Genomic DNA, 20,036 nt, shown 5'->3' with positions numbered 1-20,036 from the left:
GAATTTTTTGTGAAATTTTTTTGCTGTTTTGTATCCAGGTCTGTCTAGATTACAGCTTCTGTGCATGAAAGAAAGCATTCAACAAGACTTCAAAACCTCAGGCTGAGCTTAAAAAGCAGGGAAAATAACTTCCTTTTTATAAAGTAAGAATACCTAAAATGGAAATTCTGATAAACAGTAAGTATGGAACCGCCTAATGCCATTTTTAGAGTTATGTTTCAGAACAGAGTCACACTATAAGTAAATTGCCCAAAGGCATACCATAAATCAGTGCTAGAATGATGGAATATTGTTTTAATTACAGCTTCTTACAAAGCCTGTAATAACATGTTGAAGGTCAGAGGTTGACTTAATTGTTTAGCAAAATGATGTGCTAAGCAGTTTTCAATATCTCATCGTGTAATCTATAGCTACAGACAGGCTCAGCATCACTATTCCAGTGGGAAATACTTTTGATGGCAGAAACTGCTGTAAGAACATTTCATTTAGCTACAGGAAAGATAAGTAATTCACAGGAGATGTGAAATGCTATTTTCTAAAAGTATATCAGGCCTTGAAGTTATTATGAAAAATTGCTATGGGGAACTGAACAGACTGACAGAAGTTCAGAAAAATACTTCACTAGGGACAAAGTCCTCCCATGCAGCCCATAGGGCACATCTCAAGTAATTGTCAGAACTGAAGGCTTTCTCAGCTGCGGACCAGAAAGGTTCCCTTTTAGAGGCTTCCATAACTAGGCCCCAACATAGGTTTCGCTTGAAGCAAACAACACTTTCCTAATACAAGTGGCCTGACCAAAATAATTTAGTTGGTTTAAGGCGGCTTTGTTGGCCAAAAGGAAGACAATTAGAAGTAAAAGAATTTTATTCCTTAGGTAATGTAATAAGAATTTTTTTTTTTGTGGCGTTTAATCCATCATTATCTTGTGTTTATAGGCATTTTGGAAGACTGAAGGCCTCATCTGTAGTCAAGTTCTTCCACTGCTGAGCTACCAACATCTGTCTGTACATACCATCTGCCTTTCACCTTGTGTCAGTGCCATCTCTTAACCAGAGAGGCTTGTTTAGGCACACAAACTGATCATAGTAAGCTGCTATATAGCTGAGCATAGTAAGCAGAATAAAAATCACTACATGGAAGGGATTATTATTTCAGAACAAAGCCCACCCATGAATCCTCTCCAGAATAACAGCTTTTCTGGTCAAATCCATATATAGACAGGACTTACATGACACAAATACACATCATAGCCCTCATGCTATTTTGCGACAGGCTTCCTTTCTGCTGACAGATGAGCCAAACAAAACAAAACTCTTATACTGTTGAGCCCTTGTGTTACTGCTGTTTTACTATTTAAAGCATTTTATAAATAAAAATTCTATTAATATCCAAAAATGATAAAAATAATCGTTTCATAAAAAGAAAAATTAAGAAAACAACATCACAGTTCCTAGTCATTGAAGTGTCTAAAGATTGCTATCCAGATACTACTCCAGAATTCCTGGCTTTTCGTCTTTTTGTTGAAAACTTTATACTATTCTGCTGTTCATTTGAAGAGTGACTGCACAAAGATAAGGCAATAGAGTTTATGATTACTGTACTTCACTTTCGGTACTGATAACATTTTGTTTGAACTACTATTACGTTACCAGTCTTTCTGTGAAGACTGTTCAAGCGTATGGCCAGTAGAGATCTGGACTCCTTTCACTAGATCTGCACAATCCCCTGTGAATACCAGAGAACATGGAACCGAGCACAAACTCCAGAGCTATTTTAATGCTTCAGAACTTGCAGGAAGACCCAAAAGTCTCTTAGTATGATCGAGACCTAAGGTGCAGCTGAATGCTTCCTAATTAAAGAAGTATAAGGTCTCTCTCATGCATTGCTTATCCTCATAACTCCTCTGGAGTTTTGTCAAACAAGGGCATAATTAATAAAAATTAATGCAAGTGTAATTTTGATAAAATGACCAAAACTGAATTAAGACTGAAGGAAAGCAGTAATCTGTTTGTATTCCCAAATGTTGTAGAGGACACAAATATTTAATGCTGTCGCATTCTAGACTGATTTCCCGTGTTTAGCGCTCTATAATGCTGCATAACATGTATAACAACAGCTAGGCTGTTCCCACAAACTGCCAAACATAACGGTAAAAAGTCTTAATATCATCAGAAGGTATAAACACTATCTATTACCATCAGCCCATAGAAGATTCAGGGCCTTTTATGTCTGTGTGTTGTAACAGATTTTAAACAAAAGCTTGACATCTGAAGTCCTCACAGGGTTGTGGAAAAGGCCTTCTTAACCAGTACAATGCCATCTAAATGATTTCCTAATCACCTTGAAACAGTTGATCCAAAACAGACCTGAATTTCCTTACTCAGTGGAATGTTAACTCTAAAACATAGTACCAACAGTTAAATATCAACATTAGCAGCTCTTTTACCGTTTTTTTTTTTTTTTTAAAGAGAAAGATCTTGCTAACATGTCTACTGGATGGGTTTAACATCACCTGCATATGGCTTTTGGCACAAAAAGGCAGCTCCTGTACTGTGCTTAGATTCCACACAGTTCTTACAGAGCTGAATAGGGATGGGGCCCACTGCGGGAAGAAAGGCATATGGAGTTTCCCAGTGTGCTAACTAGCTTGTTTCGACAACAAGCATGCAAGAAGCGTTAAGAAATTTTCATTCTGTTTTATGGCTCTTTGTATGACTCTATTTCCACGACTAGCTGCTATTTCTAAACCTGATCACCCTTTTCAAGTTCAGAGGCAACTTTAGACTCTTGGCAGCTGACAAAATATTATCTAGGAAAAAAAACTATATATAACTTGAGGGAAATCCCAATCTTGTTTTCTGTTAGAAATTTTTCAGCATAACAATCTCTCCAATTTTCTGAGTGTTCATGAAATGTAATAAGCAGTCATCATCTTTTACGTCTAGTGAATCAAGAAGTCTCACAGATTTGTTTATCAACAGCATAGTCTTCCACGGAAACTGTGGTCAGCCTACTAGAGCCCATTTACATCCAGTGGAAGAAAACGGAAGTTGAAATTGATCCTGAATTGATTTCATTTTAGTGCTCTGACTCGAATGAATTTAAGCTTCATAAAGAAAACTTGAGGTCTGAATTTAATGAAATACTCCTATACTAGAAATGGACAGAGGTTCTAGGGGCTCAGCCAAAGACCAATGAAGTCAGAGGTTCTTCCATTTAGTTTATTGAGCTTTGAGTCAGGCTCTGAAACAAATACTACAAATGTTTGCAAAATCACAATCTAGATTTACAGAAAAGAGCTTCTATTTGTTCAGTTCTCTCTGTATTAATTATTTAGGAAGATACAAGCATAGGAAACACAGGAAGAGCCACCAGATTCAGATTTCTGCCAGCAGTCACATAGTAGATACTTATCCCTGAAGAATCTATCCAGATAGCCTTCCCCATTCTCACCACAGCATAAAACAAGAACAAAAATCCAGTCTCCACAAAAAAAAAAACAAAACAAAAAACCCCCCAGCTTTACTGAGCTGTTCGGTAAGAAAAAATTTCTGATGCCAAATCCGATAGTCTGTGTATTTGCTTTATGGTAGCATCAAAAGGCCTCAAATCAAGGATCTAGTGTGCTACATACCATAAACACACACAGCAAAACAGACCCTGCATCTAGAAGATATATATTTATGTTTGTGGACAAAAATAAGTATTTCATTAAAACATCAACAATGTAAAACACTTTAGACATAAGTTTCCGTTCCTTAGGGATGAAGATGCCAGATTCACATATTAACTGCCAGTCTCAAAACAAAGGTATTGATACAGGTAGATATATTTTGTTAAGTTTTGACCCCATTTATAGAGTTCTAAAATTAAAAAGAAATCCTGGCACTCACCTTAACTTGAAATCATGACTGAATGCATGCAAGATTGGGCACAGTCCACTCAAATATTTGTCAGTGCAGCCATTTGGTGCTGTTGGTTGCAAACCAGTGGTGTGAAGCTGCCTTGATATAGCCAGTTTCTAGTGACAAATAGTTTTAAATTCCCCCAGCAAGAGAATTCAGTTACTGTGGTTTATTTTCATTTAAATTTGTGTGGAAGGGACTTTTCAAGAACTGTGCCTAATAGACCATTAGAGTTTTCCCAGATAGTTGCAGTGCTTCAGCACCCTCATCCTTCAAATGTCTTTCTTATTTTCTGCCTTCCTTCAGCAAATTTGTCTCTTACATTGAGACGCAAGTGACATACAGTGCAGGCAATACCTCCTTTGGGGATTATGACAATTTTAAATAATATACTTTGGAGTCTCATTGCCATGAAGATTTATCAGAGAACCAAAGTAGATGTTAGTAGGAACATTCAAGGCCAAGATCATCATGTACTGCAGTATGTGAAACATGCAAAAAATTCTTTAACTAAGTTGTTTCTTATGCACCTTTCTAGTGCACCCATCAAATTCATTTTCAGATGCATGTTTGTCACATTCATGGAGCTGAGTTCATCCTTTTCACAACACTAAGAGATGGTAGCCTGTTCTGGATCACTCCCTTTCCCGACAGTTTTATTTACGGTTGATTACTTCCGTAAGCTAAAGAAACAATCCTAATTGACTTAGAAATTATTACCTCTCAGTGTGACTCTAAGAAGCCCATCATGCAAAAATTTATAGTAGACAAATTAGCAGGTATAGCAAGATCTCTGCAAATCATTTTCCCTATAGCAGCCCCTGGTATAGAACATATTTAGGCCTTGGCTAATACAGGCCAAGAAGAGCATATTAAATTAGTCAATTTAGAATCACTGGGCTGCTAATAGGAATGTAAGCAATAGAAATGTTGAAGCATGAAAGAACCATATCTTCAAGCCCCCACAAACCACAAAGTTCATTAGCTTAGTCTTGGAATCTGGATATATAGTTCTTAATAAAACTATCCACAGAACACAGATAACCAAATCATGCCCTTCTTTCCCCCATGAGGAATCCCACTGCATTCAAACTACTGCTTTTCAGTAAATCAAGTAGGATTTAGTTCAAACTAACTGCCCTGTGTAATTTTCCTGCAGCTGATTTACATCTTTCAGGCTAGGAGGATGCCAAAGCTAGAGAGAACCAGGTCTGCAGTTTAAATGACTGTGGAGCTGCTGCTGTCCCATAAACCTCTCCGATGGGAGACTGGATTTTTGGCAGCACATCTCAGAAGACTCTGGAAGGGCATGCAGTAATCTAAGCCACAGACAGTCAAGCTCTTGTTAGGCTGTTTCTCACCAGTCATGAAGCAAGTATGACTAACAGGAAAACACCACAAACACTTAAATAAATCTTCAGGACAGCACTGGGAACACAAGCAGCATGTACAGTTGTTTTCGAAGGGTTTGGTTAATCTTCCTAGGCTATGCCTTCTCAGGTGAACTGGTGTCCTCATTTGCAAAATACATATAAAAGTGTATGACCAGCCTATTTTTCTGAAAAGTTATCAATTATTCAACGTAATGTAATAAAGTGATGGCTGCCTTTAAAGCTATACTAAAGCAATAAAGCATTCTACTATTGTTTGTATCAAGTTAGAAAACTCTGAAATCAGTCAGTTTAACAGAGCAACATCATGAGGCAAAACAAATTGGGAGACAGAGCACTTTCTCTCATGCCGCTGCCTTGCGGGTCTAGTTTTGTCCTTAAACAGTGAAAAGGCTGAAGTGTCCTTTATACTAAAAGGAGAAAAGAAATTTATTTGGCAGTGGGAATCAATATTACATACAGAAAATTCACTTATGTTCATTATTAGTGCTGCATTATCATCACAGTGGCCACAGATTTAAAGGAAAAAAAAACAAAACTGAATGTTTGCAATGAAAAATATGAAAAGTATGAAAACTTTGAAGTCTAATACTCCTACACTTTACATACAGCAAAATATAAACTTGGTTACAGCTTGGGAGCATTAAAAACTCCTCAAATCTTAAATATTTTATTTGCTATTAAAAACTTCCTGAAGATAACTAAAAAAAAGATACATAAAAACAATGCTAGCATCTACTTAATTCTAATTGAAAACATAATTCTTCGTTTCCTATTCACTCAAAACACTAGTGCCCCCAAGTGACATTTCATTATACAATATAGTTTTCTGGTTTTGTAAAAAACCAAACAGATTATTTTAATTGCTTTGCACAATGCTGAGAGAGAGCGGAAAGACACTTGTAAGCAAAAGCCAAACTTAAATGACACTGAGATTTGTTTGAGAGGGTTTGGGGGGAGGAAGAGGAGGAGTAGTTTATATTTGCATTTTCTAACTGTTCTGAAACTGCAAATTGTCAGAAACTGTAACATCAGCATAAGGCAGAATTTACTTCATTTGCTAGCTACTCAGCCTTTTCTACACAAACCACCTCAACACTCAGGTAGGTCTTTGCTTCTTCTGGAAAGGACTTCCCAGTTTTCTTTTCCAGTTTGTTAATCTGCAATACATTCTCCTGAAATTGTGTCCCCTCTCTGGCTTCCCAAAGATATGTCATGCTTTCTAGGTTATCAGTGAGTGAAGAAACTTAAAAGCACAGATTTGAAGAGAATAGCACAGAGACTGCCAGGCCTCATTAAATCTAACATCTTATACAGCACAATATTGGTTACATTCTCATTTTTCCATAAAATGTACATGAGAAAAAAACCCCTCTAATATGTTCTTAAAGAGTTCTAATATACTGGTTTATGATTATAAAAATATTTTAAATGACTAATAAAAATAACATAAAATGACAGTTAAGATTTGGGCAACTTGTTCTGATTTTATATAATGCTTAGTAGCCACTAAATGGAAGCAAATGCCACAACCTCAGTACTGGCATCAAATGTTTAGATACCATGTTCATGAAATACATAAGTCACATGCAAGCACTTGCTTTGCTAGTTGAATGTATGATAATCAGATGTAGTGTTAAAGATCAAATGCTGTATCCAAGATTAAGGCCATATTTTAAACACAAAATTCCCTTTACGCAGACACATTGCATACTCAGAAAAAGAAATGTAGAAGAAAGCCTATTTAGAAAAGGTCTCATTCTTTTTCAATTTACATTTGGCATTTGCAGTTGGTGTCATAGCATATACTATTAGATTAGTAATGTATGTTTAATATATTAATACAGAGCATTTAAGATTTTCAAAAAACAAAAGTAATTCAGTAGCGAACTCATGGTTACATAACTTGAGATAACTTAAAAAGAAAATTTTCAAGTTGTTCAAGTTTCAATTTTGGGTCTTTTCTGAAGTCTGAATTGGTAGCACCTGAAAATTGTGAGTTACTTTCTAAAATTTTTTATTTAATTAAAACTAAATCACTGTGCATCATCAGTTAGTCAGACTCAAAAACTAATTATTTTCAAAGAAAAATATCAAGTTTTTATATGCTCTCACATGAGAGAGAATTATCTTTAACGTGGTGCTAGAATACCTGATACTGCTGACAGAGACAGGACTGTGACTTTCTTCATTATTCCAAGATACAGTAAAGAAAGCATCTAACCAAAAGGGTATGTCAGATATACATACACATTGCAATTAATATTGCTCTTGTAATTAATTCTCCAGTTTATAAAATTACTAGTAGTGTTGGTGCGAAGAGCAACCACAGCTAGTTGACATTTATTAGAAAATTTTAAAGCTCAAACAGTACCACAGAATAATTAGGGAGCTATGAGCTGTCTTGTATTGTTAGTCTTGCATACCATAGACGTTCTTACTGTTAACCTAATTTATCCTTCACTCCTTTTATTTGTTGAATGCACTTTAAATAACATTGTAGTCCAAATCTAAGTCTAATCTTTCAAACTGGATCCAAACAGCTGTGACTTAATGAGAATCAGAAGCTTAAGGCTTAACAAGAGAGTTAACAGTCAGCGCAAGCGCTGATCAGAATATACCACTGAAATAGATTTAGGAAAAAGCACCAAAAGCAAACAGTGTTACGTGGCAAGCAAGCTAGCTCTTCATTTATAAGTAGGTGTTGGTAAGAATAACTCCTGGAAGATCTCCACTTGATGGTAAGGATGTACCATATCAAATATAAAGAAATGTCTGTTCGTAGCTGTTTCTATTGAAGATATCTGATAGCTAACATGAGGTGTAAAAACAATCATTATTCTGCTTTCCTCTCTCAACTTTAACGTGTACCTGCTTATTAGTATTTCATCTGGCAAGCATTTTCCCACCTGGACTGATGAAAAAGATTCCATCACATAATGAAATTTCAAAAAGGCAATCAATTTTGAATTACTCCCACTGCACAGCAAACCAGAGAGTATGATGCTATTAACAGACATTATTCATTTTAAGATTCATATTATTACTCACACCAATCAAACAAATTTTTCCAATGACTATTTAATACCTATGCACTATGCTCTAAATTCACTGTTCCATATATATAACAAGTAAAAATAATCATGTAATATCAACTTCAGAAAGGACTCATTGTTTCTATGCAAGACAAGTTTAATTTAGGCAATATCTCACAGCCTTTATAAACTGCTGTTAGTTTAATTTTTTTAAGGCATTTCATTCATATCATACTATCTTGATTCTGAAAATTAACTATTTAGATGAACCAATGAGGCAGGAATTTCCCTTTCTGACAGACATTACTTAACACCTCTTTTTGTCATAGTATAGAAATCTCAGCATACATGTAAAAGAAAGCCACTGTTGGTGGCTCTCTATCAAATATTAACTGCTTTTGAGTCAACATAAGCAGCCCTTAGTGGCAAAGCCTGCCTCTAACTACATTTCTGCACAAATGAGATTCAATACTGTTTTAATAGGCATAGAGAAGTAATTTTTCCCATTATGTGCTTGATGGAAACTCCATTTCTCTCTCCTACAGGCTGGGCAGAGTGAGTTGCTTTTCTATTTCTCTACAGTTTGCTACCCTTTATCCTTCTTTTTGTCCCAGTTATCTTTTGGCTTCATTCACATTTTCCCTATATGCTCAACTATATGCATCTGCCTTCAACAGCACCATTTTCCCACTTTTCTCTGCAACCTTCCTTTCATTCAAGTTCCTTCCTTTCTGCTCCCTCTATTCTCCTGCCCTTTGAGCTCCTTTTATTCTCCAAACTCCACTTCACACACTCAGTTTCCCCCTCCTGCCCTCTTTGTTTTGCATAGGTACCTTGTAGTGTCCTATATTTTATGATAACATAAGGGGGTATTACCTGCTCTAAAATAAACTAAAGTTTCTTCTGCATATGCTACAGGCATTTATCACATTGAGAACATTAGGAGAAGGTGACAGTTTTTAAGTTAGCAAGCTTGGGAGTTTCTCTGTGATAGTTTTCCCTGTGAATTTATTCTTATTAAATAAATTTTCAAAAACAAAGTGAAAAAATCAGCAAATTTGCTATCACCACAAAATATTTCTTTCACAAACAAAACATTGTATTTGTTCTACTGCGATTCTTCTCCAAATGTTTTGTTGACAGAGTATCTATATTAAAAAAAAGAAGAAGAAGAAGAAGAAGAAGAAGAAGAAGAAGAAGCTATTGCTTCAGCAGGAAAGAAATATTAATTTCTTGACAAATTTTACCTAAGGTCAATTCTGAACTCTTCCTATTAAAATGTACTGCATGAAAAGAGTCTATATAAGATTTAGAGAGCATTAAACTGAAATTTCAGATGCAAGATCTCCCACATTTACAGAACAATAGATGTATGTTTTATGATGTATTTTAAAGAGTGTTCAGCGTAACCCAAGAGCTGCCCCCCACACTTTAATAATAACAGACTCCCAAGTGCATCTGATCTTTATAGAATAGGTATGGGCTGACACAAAGTCATCTGAACTGGTAGTAACAACTTCTACTGACTTCATTAGATTTTGGATCACGTTCTTCTCTAACATCTATTTTATCTCTGACAAATACGTTCTTTGCTATGATGGTTGATCTCCTCTTAGTATCTTTTATTTCTTCATTATTTACTGAGGTTACTTAACTTAAAATGGAAAGTGTTCAAGGTATAATTCTGATGATTCTAAAGTCTTTCCTTTGTTTCTTAAAGCAATCTAACATCTTTCTATGAGACATTTTCTTCGAGCTACCCCACAATAATACCAGTTTATTTTTTCCCCTGAGCCCTTAAATTTAGTTTGTAGCTTATAAGTTTATTAGAGAGTGTATTAAGTGTCTTAGAAACTCTAGCTTCTGCACTACAAGACACGGTCTCTAAAACCTTAATCTCTATAAAAGAGACTATGTAGTAAGGGGCTAATACAAAACCCAGGAATTTACAACACCAGTAACAGACTCCAGGTCATGTAGGGAAGGGGAAAGTTGGAAAGTCTGACAATTATTTAAGAGAAGAGGGCTGCAGAAGTGATTTTCAGTGCCAGATCTCGCTTAATCTGAGGTTAACGATGCCTCTTAAGAGTGACTCTGCTAATATGGAAGCAGACAGTATTTTTAACAGGAGATGAAGAACAATAATAGTAGACCATTAGCCTCAATCTCATGAAACAAGAATCAGCTTTCCTGCTTTGGAGCTGCAATAATATCTTCATAAGATGTTAGTTCTAGTGACTTTTTTTTTAAGTTGAAGAAATATGAAAAAACAGATCAGTAGCAGATTTAAGTAAAGATGGACAACTTGGAACGATAAAACAAGATACTAACTGGACATGCAGAATTAAGTACTCAACTTTCCCCTCCTCTCCAACAGGCACACAAAGATAGAATAGGTATTGTAAGCCACTACAATGCTGAGATGTTATCATCCCTAAGAAGTTAACTAATTCACTAATAACCTGATTACAAAAATCTGTAAGATGATTTATTCCTTAATAGTCTATTCATAACATTTGAGTGAGTATCTCTAAAACAGTCTCCCAAGCTACAAGAGAAACAAAAAACATACAAAGATAAAGGTAGTCTTACTTTCTCATCATCATCAGAAAAAGGGGCACCTCCAGGAGTCTTATTTATTGCTTGGGCAACACCAATAATCTCTCCATCGCTGTTTCTTATGGGCATGCACAACAGCGACTTCGTCTTGTAACCCGTCAGTTTGTCAATCTCATCGTTAAAGCGACGATCCTTCAAAAGAAAATAAGGAAGTGTTAACGTGCATATCATACATCTGAGTTTTCTTCAGGCAGTGTAAGTTCTTTCTTTTCTCAATGTCTTGAACAGTATTTTCAGCAGTATTATGTTGTTACTTCTCTGTTATTACCCTATTCCCTGCTATCTGCTTTTCTGAGTTAAGATACTAAAAGAAACCTTTCTTTCTCAGAGGATCGCTCCAAGGCTTAGTAAGCACAAGTATGTAACGGTAAGGTCCCACATGTCCTCCTCAATTAGGGCAACGACCTACCTAAAGGATCACTACCAAAGCAGTCAGCAGGAGGACACGGAAACGAAGACGAAAGGAATGTGTGAGGAACATAAATATAAAAAGGGAGGAGAAGAGGGGCTTACACCAGAGACGTGCAGAGGAGCAGCACTGAGCGCAGCCCTGCATTGAGGACCTATGCTCCCGCCTTGCCGAGAAGGCGGTGAGGATCACGTTTATGTCTTCCCCTCCTCTACCCGCCTCCCTTTTCCATCCTGGAGCATGGGCAAACGAGGATTATCTCTCGCCCCTCCCCAGGGGAGGGATACGGTGCTCCTTCTGCAGGAGATGTGTTGCCGCTTGGCTGTGGGTTGGCAACAGCATCTCCTGGCGCGAGAAAGGCGTCGTCGCGTGCTGGGGGCCTGGACCAAGGGCATGGCCCTGCGCGGCACCTGCCGCCTTGGACAGCTATCAGCAGCCCTTGCTGCACTGCCTGAGCGCAAGCGGTTTCAGCCGTTCGCCCTCCTGCCAGCGGGGAAAGAGGCGGAGAGGCTGGATGCTTCCAGAAGGTTCCCTCCCTGGGGCACGCCACACTGCACCGCCATCGTGAAATGGCAGCCGGCCTGCGCGGGCCCCCTGCGCGGCCACCACGGCCTGCCGCCCTCTCCTTGCCCGCTCAGGGGCCCAGGCCACAGCCGCCTTCCCCATAAGTTTCACACAGCTCGACCAAGATAAGGAAGCCCTCAGTGGCTAAAGCTGTCACCTAGCTCCTGCCACCACGTGTTCACAGGTGGCTTTCAGTGTCTTCACTCTTAACCAATGCTGCTCACTCCACTCTCCCTCCGCCTTGCTGCCAGGGAGGAGTGGGCTGGCGAGATGCTCCCCCCCGCCACACGCAGGCCGCGGCTCCTCCGAGGCGCAGGCTGACGCAGGAGCTCGGCAGCGCACCACGCGCTTAGTTGTGATGCTTTAATGTTATGTTCTTCAAGTTGCTGTACTCAAACTGCACCAGCTGCGAAGCAGGGAAAGACTTCATGGAGACCACCCGAAAGGACTGGTTCTCAACAAAGATTTCGCCACAACCATAATCCCAGTCCCCCACCTAAATCACCATTCGCACACTGAAAAGAGGAGCAAACACCTGGGTAGCCTGAAAGCGCTGAAAATATAGAGCAACTTTTCAGCAATCTGTAGTGTGCTAAGGGGCAAGTCTTCAGCATAGTGTGCAGGGATCTAACAGCATAACACTCATTAATGTTAATGGGAGCACAGTGACCGAATCTCCGCAATGAAAGTTCACCTGTAAGCTTTACATGGCAAGTAGTAATTATTTATTGAAGAATTTTGCAAGTTTAATTTCTTGCAGTTATATTTATTTTAAAATATTGCTGGCCAAGAATTATTTTATTAACAAAGTTTATTGCTATGACACTGAATATGAAGATTTTTTTTTAGCACAATTACTTCATGCACTTTTGTATCCACTTTCATTTAGGCCTTGTACACTTAAGTTTTTTTGACTATGGTAATTAATGCATACATAAAAAAACCTATAAATCATGACTGAATAAGTGTACGGTGTAATTCCCATTTGTCATAAAGCGTGCATTTTCTCACAGAAAAAACAGAACACATACTATGAGCTTAAATTCTTACAAAAGAATGACAGAAATCAATCTCTTCAAGATCTAACAAAAATGTTAGTAGTGTAACATGTTGAAGAGTAAAGATACTAATAACAAAATGATCTTTGAAGAAACAGTAGTATTTTGTTATTTAAAGTTTTTCTAAGGCAATGTGTCTAAGGTTACCCATATTTATGAAGGTATGTACATAAGAAATAAATGCTTGCAGCTCTTTTAAAGAGAACTTTACTTTTCAACACAAAATTCAAATAGTTTACTAAAACTGGAATTGCTTCATACTCTATTGTCATTCCTGTCCCACGTGGAGTCAGCATTGAGCATAAAGCATTCAGTATATTTCTATCCCCAAAGGTCATTCAGATACTGAAGTCTCAGAAGTAGTACTAATACCAAGGCATTGAAAAATTGACTGATTTAAGCTGTGTTTACAGACCTCACTTCAGGTTTTAACCCTCGTTTTGGGCGAATGACATATTTTACACTAAAGCACTACAAGTGGTGCTTCATGTCCTGATGAAAGCCCAGATGCTTCCACAGTTGTGGGAATTCCAGAACACTGCTGTAAGAGAGGACGACAGTACAGAATACACAGTCTTCACTGATACAATTACTAATGCAAAATATATACATAGAGAGAAAACATTAAGTTTTACTTATAATTAAATTTGATCACTGTTAAAAAAAAAAAATGCCACCACTTTATAGAACACTTTCACTGAACTGAAGACTGATGTCTAGCGCTAGTATTTGATCTTATATACACACACCCTTATGCTAGGCCATGCTGCCACTCCACAACTGTGTTTTATAGAGGGTTACTATTTCAATGTCAAGCAGATAAAGACTCTTTTTGGTCCCAGTTCTCTTCTTGTTACACTTTAAATTCAGTAAATCTACTAGGGCCTGGCATGGGAGCTAATATTCCAATGGGGTACAAATGCTTTTTCAAGAATCTGTAATTAAAAGCCTCAGTTCTTACCAGAAAATTAAGCATAGAATGTCCCTATTAAAAATAAATAAATAAATAAATAAATATAATGTGGGTCCCCTCCAGTGCCAGTATATTTTTTTAGTGCATACCTTAGCTGAGAACTTGACTCCTACGGTATACTGACTGGATTTGCAGTTTTTGTTTTAAGCATCCTCTGCAGGGTACATACAGCTAGTTGCCACTAGAGAAAGATTACTGTATATGCAAACAGAAAAGTTTAAAAGACACCTTAAATATCTTCTCGTACAACTTCTATGGTTACCAGAATAGCAAGTGGAGCTTATAGTACTTTTGATAATAAAAGTCTTAAATTTTTCTTTTTATAAATACATTAACATTTGAAGTAAGCAAACAGCTGAGAACAAACTACAAATTTTAGCAGAAAATGTCTTTCAACGTAGATTGACAAAAACTAAAGGGAACTGAATATGGTTTGTTTGTTTTAAGTGGTCATTTAAACAAGAATTGTCTATTGGAAGAAGGCTTGACTGTTTCTCTATATTCCCAAAACAAATGAGTTCCTGAAACACCAAGCACAAGTTGCACTTTCTGGAAACTCAGTCAATAAGTAAATCTATAACTAGGAAGACATCTGTCTGCAACTGACAGCTTCGATTGCACCAAGGTTTCCTTCCGTCCTTAGCGAGAGCCTTAACCTGACACAAATAGATTATGGGTTGAAATTCATTCTGCTCTGGAATAGCATAACTCAAATTACAGATCACAAAATGATTCAAAGGAGGTTGCAAAGTTTAGAAAAGGTAGTGCTAACACCATCTTTGTTCATCTTATAAGTGAAGTATCTTTACTAGCTGTACCTGTTACATTAGCCAGGGAATTACTGCTATTAGCAGCTCTGTTCTTCCAAGGTTAAGTTACTGTTTCCACTGAAGCCAGTGGTTACAGCCAGTTCTGACTTCCTTAATGTGAGGGAACTGAGCTGTTGTACAAAAATAAGCAAGTCTTTTGAAAGTCTAGACAATATTGGTTGGGAAATAATGTCTGTGTATTCTTGACTCAGGTGATGAAAGAACAATCCTTACCATCCTTAATCTACAAGATTTGACTGTGATGAGGAAGAGAATTCATTAAATCTTTACCCATGCTATAAACTGAGACAGATTTCCCTTCCCCTCCCAAAAAAAAATCTTATTCTGATTTTTATTTCCCTGTTCTGCATTGCAAATACTACAGAAAGACTGTTTTAGTCACCTCCAAAGTGACATGCTTTAGAAGTGGTCAACACTCACTCAGCATAGAGATTAACATATACATTTAGCTATTATGTTGCTTTTTGCGTTTTTTTTATATTCTTTGTAAAGAATTAATACTGACTGTGCTATTCTTATAGCAATTATAGTGTTCTACTGCCACAAAATATCAAGCTTTGGGTATTTTTTAATTATACAATTTTCTTTGATTGCTTTGTTTTAATTCTGTAATTTTATTAGGAGCTGTTCTTCCCTGGACCCATTTGTGCCTCTGGAGTGTATTAAACAGCCTTTGCTTCCACAAAGAGCAGATTTCCAATGTGTGCTCTTTGGTAAAGCAATGAGATTTCCTTGAATTATTTGTGCCTAACAATTTCTTTAGGAGACCCAGAACCCCCATGATGAATGTTTTTTAATAATGGCATCCAGGGCCCAGACCTGTTTGATCCTGTGAGCTTTCCGCATGCTTCCGAATGCTTTCGTATTAACTTCAATAGGAGCTGAGCCATTCTGCACCATAGAGGACCATGCTTAGGAGATTCTTCTTCTAGAACAGTCCACATAAAGTGAGATGCAGTGCAAGTATCACACAGGTCTCACCAATGATTAAATTGGACATTATTTCTTCGTCTACTTCTTGATACTGTCTGAACTATTTAGAATTATTTTTACCGAAATACTGATAACATGCTTTGTGTTACTGAAGAGACACAGACCCTCACTCTACTGATTTTGTTCAACCCAAAATAGCGTACACAGGGAGACATCAAAATGACAAGGAGTCTTGATTAGCAATATTGTTATTGATTTACCTCTTATGGGTCTTACAGATAAAAATCAATCTTCAAGAAGGTTTTCAATTGTAAAAGGGTAACAATTGGGTGGACTAGAAGTGAGTCAGGATTTGTCTATTTGAATACATTTCACTGAAAGAGATACATTGCTCTACGACAAAACAGAGGTGTATGACAAGAAACAGGAAGACATATTTGTGCCCACCTGAAAATTTCTTTTGTTTAGATAACAAGGGTCACTACAATGGGTATTTTAGTCCAACTGAAACTTACAATCTGTCAGTCACTCAGGAGATACCAGCTGCCTGAAGCTTCTCCCTTGCTTACATTTTAGTAACAGGAGTAAATTCCAGTTATGGAAATTTACTACAGAGTGACTAATTACGCATTGATGAAAATAAAGTTTCAAAACAGCAAAATATGAGGAGTTACCATGAGCATGTAGAAGTTCCATCTTTATTCTAATGTATTTATCTGTGGCCAGATTAGCCAGATCTGTGGACCTTGTTACTCAAAGTAAGGAAGTATGCAGGTTCAGTTTTAGGTTTATTGAGATTATACACCACTAAGTGCCCTGTGTCTGGACCCAAAACAAAAAAAAAGGGGGGGGCATTAAATGTTGGAAAGTACCCCACTAAGTAAATGGCTTCTCACCATCAACAGCTACTTTAAATTTAGAGATCATCTGTCTCTTGGCAGTACCACACAGTAAGATGGCAAATTTGCCTTGCCCAGGACAAGAGACACTGATTCTCTCTGGGGCTGAATAGACCATATTCTTTCTCATTCTTCCACAAAATCTCCACTGACTCATTAACCATCATGACAGAACAAGTCTGCCAGCTGTGATCAGCTTCCTGGGATAATAAATTTACATGTAAGGATACAGAAATCAAGGCAAGGACCCTTCTGCTTCTCTCTTCCTGTGGCATACATAGTCATGGCCTTTACAAGAGGCCTCAAGACTAATGTACAGTCAGAGTGTGGTCTGACCCACAGCAAAAGATGGCACATGGGACAGAGCCTTGTGAACCCGTCTGAATTGGATCTATACAATACAGTTGCCCATGTTAGGAACAGACTTGACTACAAAGATGTCAATCATGTTCCTTAGGGGGTGCTGGTACAGAGCAGCAAACTAGTAAAATAGAGAAACTAGCAACCTGGAACCTGTTTTTTAAATTACAACTCATTACTGCTACTGCTGCACCTCCTTTGCAAGTAGATTTTGGAAATTCCCTGCTTGTATCTCTTGTTGGGGCCTCTACATAGGATAAGGGAGGCACACGGATCCTGGAACAAATCACACAGCCTTATTCCCAGAAGCCTTAGTCCCATTAGACACAGATGCAACCACCTATTTCAGTCTTATTGCCATCTGATAATATCAGATTATCCATTTATGCTAGAGAACTGGACCACCCTTTGCTGAAGGGCATTGCACCTCTGGAGCAGAGACTAAAGGTAGTGCAGGTACAGTATAGAGAACTTAACCATTTAACTGGGAAAGGGGGGAATTCTTGAAAAATAAGACTCCAACAAGAACTGGGTAAAAGTGAAATTTATTAGAACATGAAGTGAAACCTTTTCTACAACCTTTAGTGGAAAAGCAGTCGAGAATTTCATTTCAGTGGCATTAGGGGAAGTAATGAGGAAACAGACAGAAGTAAACAAAATAAAATACTATTTCTGCCAGCATTAATATTGCTGAATGATACAGGTCAACCAGCCATTCAGCTTTCTTATGTGCATATTGTACTATATACCAATTCTACTTTTTTGTGTCCCCACCCCGCTTTGCTGCATCACTTATGCTGTAATAGGATGTACACAGTATGATCTAGCTGACAGGTTCTGCTAGATTTAACAGCATCAATAGAAGCTCAAATACCCAAGCGTGAACTGTGGAGGCTGAGGAGCTTGTACCAATTTACATCTACTTCTACTTACAGGGTAGTAACCTTGAGCAAGGAGGCCTGTTTAGCAGCTGATAACAAAGCTGCTAAATCAGAGAGAGGCCATAAGCCTGCAAACATTTTGTGATGCAAATTGTATTATCCCATTTGTTAGGGCAGCCTGTGGCACAACAGGGTCCCCATCTGCACTGCACTTCTGGGTGCTCAGGAATGTTAATGGTGATAATACTAATGAGCATTTGCTTTCAAGTTTATCTTTTATAGTCAAGACTTGCATTCAGAAATTAGGGACAGAACAGATGCAAAATATACTCTTCCTTTTTTGAGAAACCTCACCAGTTATAATTGTACTGGCAGTATTTTCATACAGTAAAATCTGAGGAATTCTAATGTAAAATCTTCTACTGACTGATTAAAACATTACCAAAACCAAACAACATATAATTGTTTTTACTGTTCTGGTTCTGTATAATGACATTTCCAGATGTCAGAGACCCATTCAAAGTGTAATGACTGAGGCACTTTCAATCAGCATTTCAGAACTGCCAACAAGGAAGAGTTATTCTAGAGGATAAGCCTTATCTTGTCTGAAATTATTTATTGATTGTAAATTCTTCTTTGGAGAAATATCACCCTGTAAAATGTGATGTTCAATCAAGAAAAAACACACAGAAGAGAACAGGCTTGATTCAGTCTAAGTGCCAGTATTTCAGCTGCTGGAGCAATGACACTGCAGTCTCAGTTCTTTTGTCTTTTCTCACTTATTGACATTTTTAAAGTATATCCAAACATCTTTGTGTTTTTATTCTATACAAGGCCAAATTAAGGCACAGACACAAAGCTTTCTTCTAGGGTTCTGGAATCATGTGATGATATCAGAATCCCAACTTTCATTAAGAAAATTTAAAAAAGAAAAAAAGTTTCTAGTTCTTTTGACTGTGAAGATTATCTTAAAAGCATGACCTGAAAGTGATCAAGAACATAAGCATCAGAAATGCTACAATCTGGAACAGCAGCTGTTAGCAACATGAAGTCTTATCAGCGACTTCTAGAAAAGTGCATTTTGATACACTAAGATCCCCTACCTTCATCACATCAGCTGAAAACTCAAAATGTAGAATATAGCCACAAGTTCTGATCTTATATGATACTCATTTTGATGCACCTGGAGCTTCAGATTGCTTGAATCAGGACCTACTCATATAATGCCCAACTACTCTGTGCCAAGTCCGCTGGATTTACCTTTGCATTCATAAAATTAGTTTGCAAATCTGACCATGAGACTAAAAAAGTTGATCAGCTGTATTACTGATAGGAGTGGACTGAATATTTAGTAAGGATCTCCTGTAATCTCCTTCTTAGAAATGGTTTCAAGTGGAAAATAAGAAAAAAGTCCACTCCTTTCTTTGAGATCAATAGCAAAATTACCTTGGTGCAGAACAATCTGGGCATTAGTATATTTGGATCCGGAATCCCTAAATAACAGTCACCGGACGTTCAGAAAACTGAACAGCTACATTTAGATAAAGCCTACAAAAAAAAAATTTCATGATGACCATGATTAAGTAGTAAATCATCACTAAGAGGCTACTATTTCTATCGCTTACTAAAAGAGTCTAGACATTTCCTGTTTATTTCCAAAAAAAAAACTCAAAAAAACAACCCCCCTCCCCCAAAAATCTCTTCTCAAAAAAATTCTAATGAGATGCACTATTCAACAGAAGGCTATAGTGTGTCTCTGAAATTCCCATGAAACAACACTCAAAATAAGTATTTTGTTCTTTTTTATGTAATTTAAATCTACATTCTTCTTTCCTCAAGATAACTGATGTAATGGAAGTGGTTATGATAGAAATAGAGACAGTTTAATTTCTGGGTGAAGTTTCACCAACTGGATTTCAATGTGGATTTTCAATACAAGTTCACACAGTACTAGGAAAGAAAGGTACTTTTTTTTTTTTTTTAAAGACACTGAAAAGAAAACCTGTCTTTTTCATATCCTTATCAAATTAGTACCATTTAAATGAGTACTATTAGCATGATTTAGACCAAAAAAGAATAATCCTAAAACAAGTTAGCTAAAAGTCAAATAACGTAACACAGGATGAACCACCTGTCTGAATACATTTCCAGCAATGAAATCTTCATGACAAAGAGACAG

The 20,036-nt window shown here is 37.3% G+C and overlaps 1 protein-coding gene across 1 annotated transcript in view; it reads right to left on the bottom strand.

Annotated features, from left to right (window-relative positions):
* Positions 1-20,036, bottom strand: part of PDE11A (phosphodiesterase 11A) — a 146,232-nt gene that overhangs the window by 114,639 nt on the left and 11,557 nt on the right. The window contains exon 2 of the mRNA XM_067298516.1: positions 10,924-11,082. Within this exon, the coding sequence (XP_067154617.1) occupies positions 10,924-11,082 (159 nt within the window). The remainder of the gene's footprint in view (positions 1-10,923; positions 11,083-20,036) is intronic.

The sequence above is a fragment of the Apteryx mantelli genome, chromosome 6 (genome assembly GCF_036417845.1).
Source record: "Apteryx mantelli isolate bAptMan1 chromosome 6, bAptMan1.hap1, whole genome shotgun sequence".
Classification (NCBI taxonomy): domain Eukaryota; kingdom Metazoa; phylum Chordata; class Aves; order Apterygiformes; family Apterygidae; genus Apteryx; species Apteryx mantelli.
This window is presented reverse-complemented; position numbering and strand designations above follow the sequence as displayed.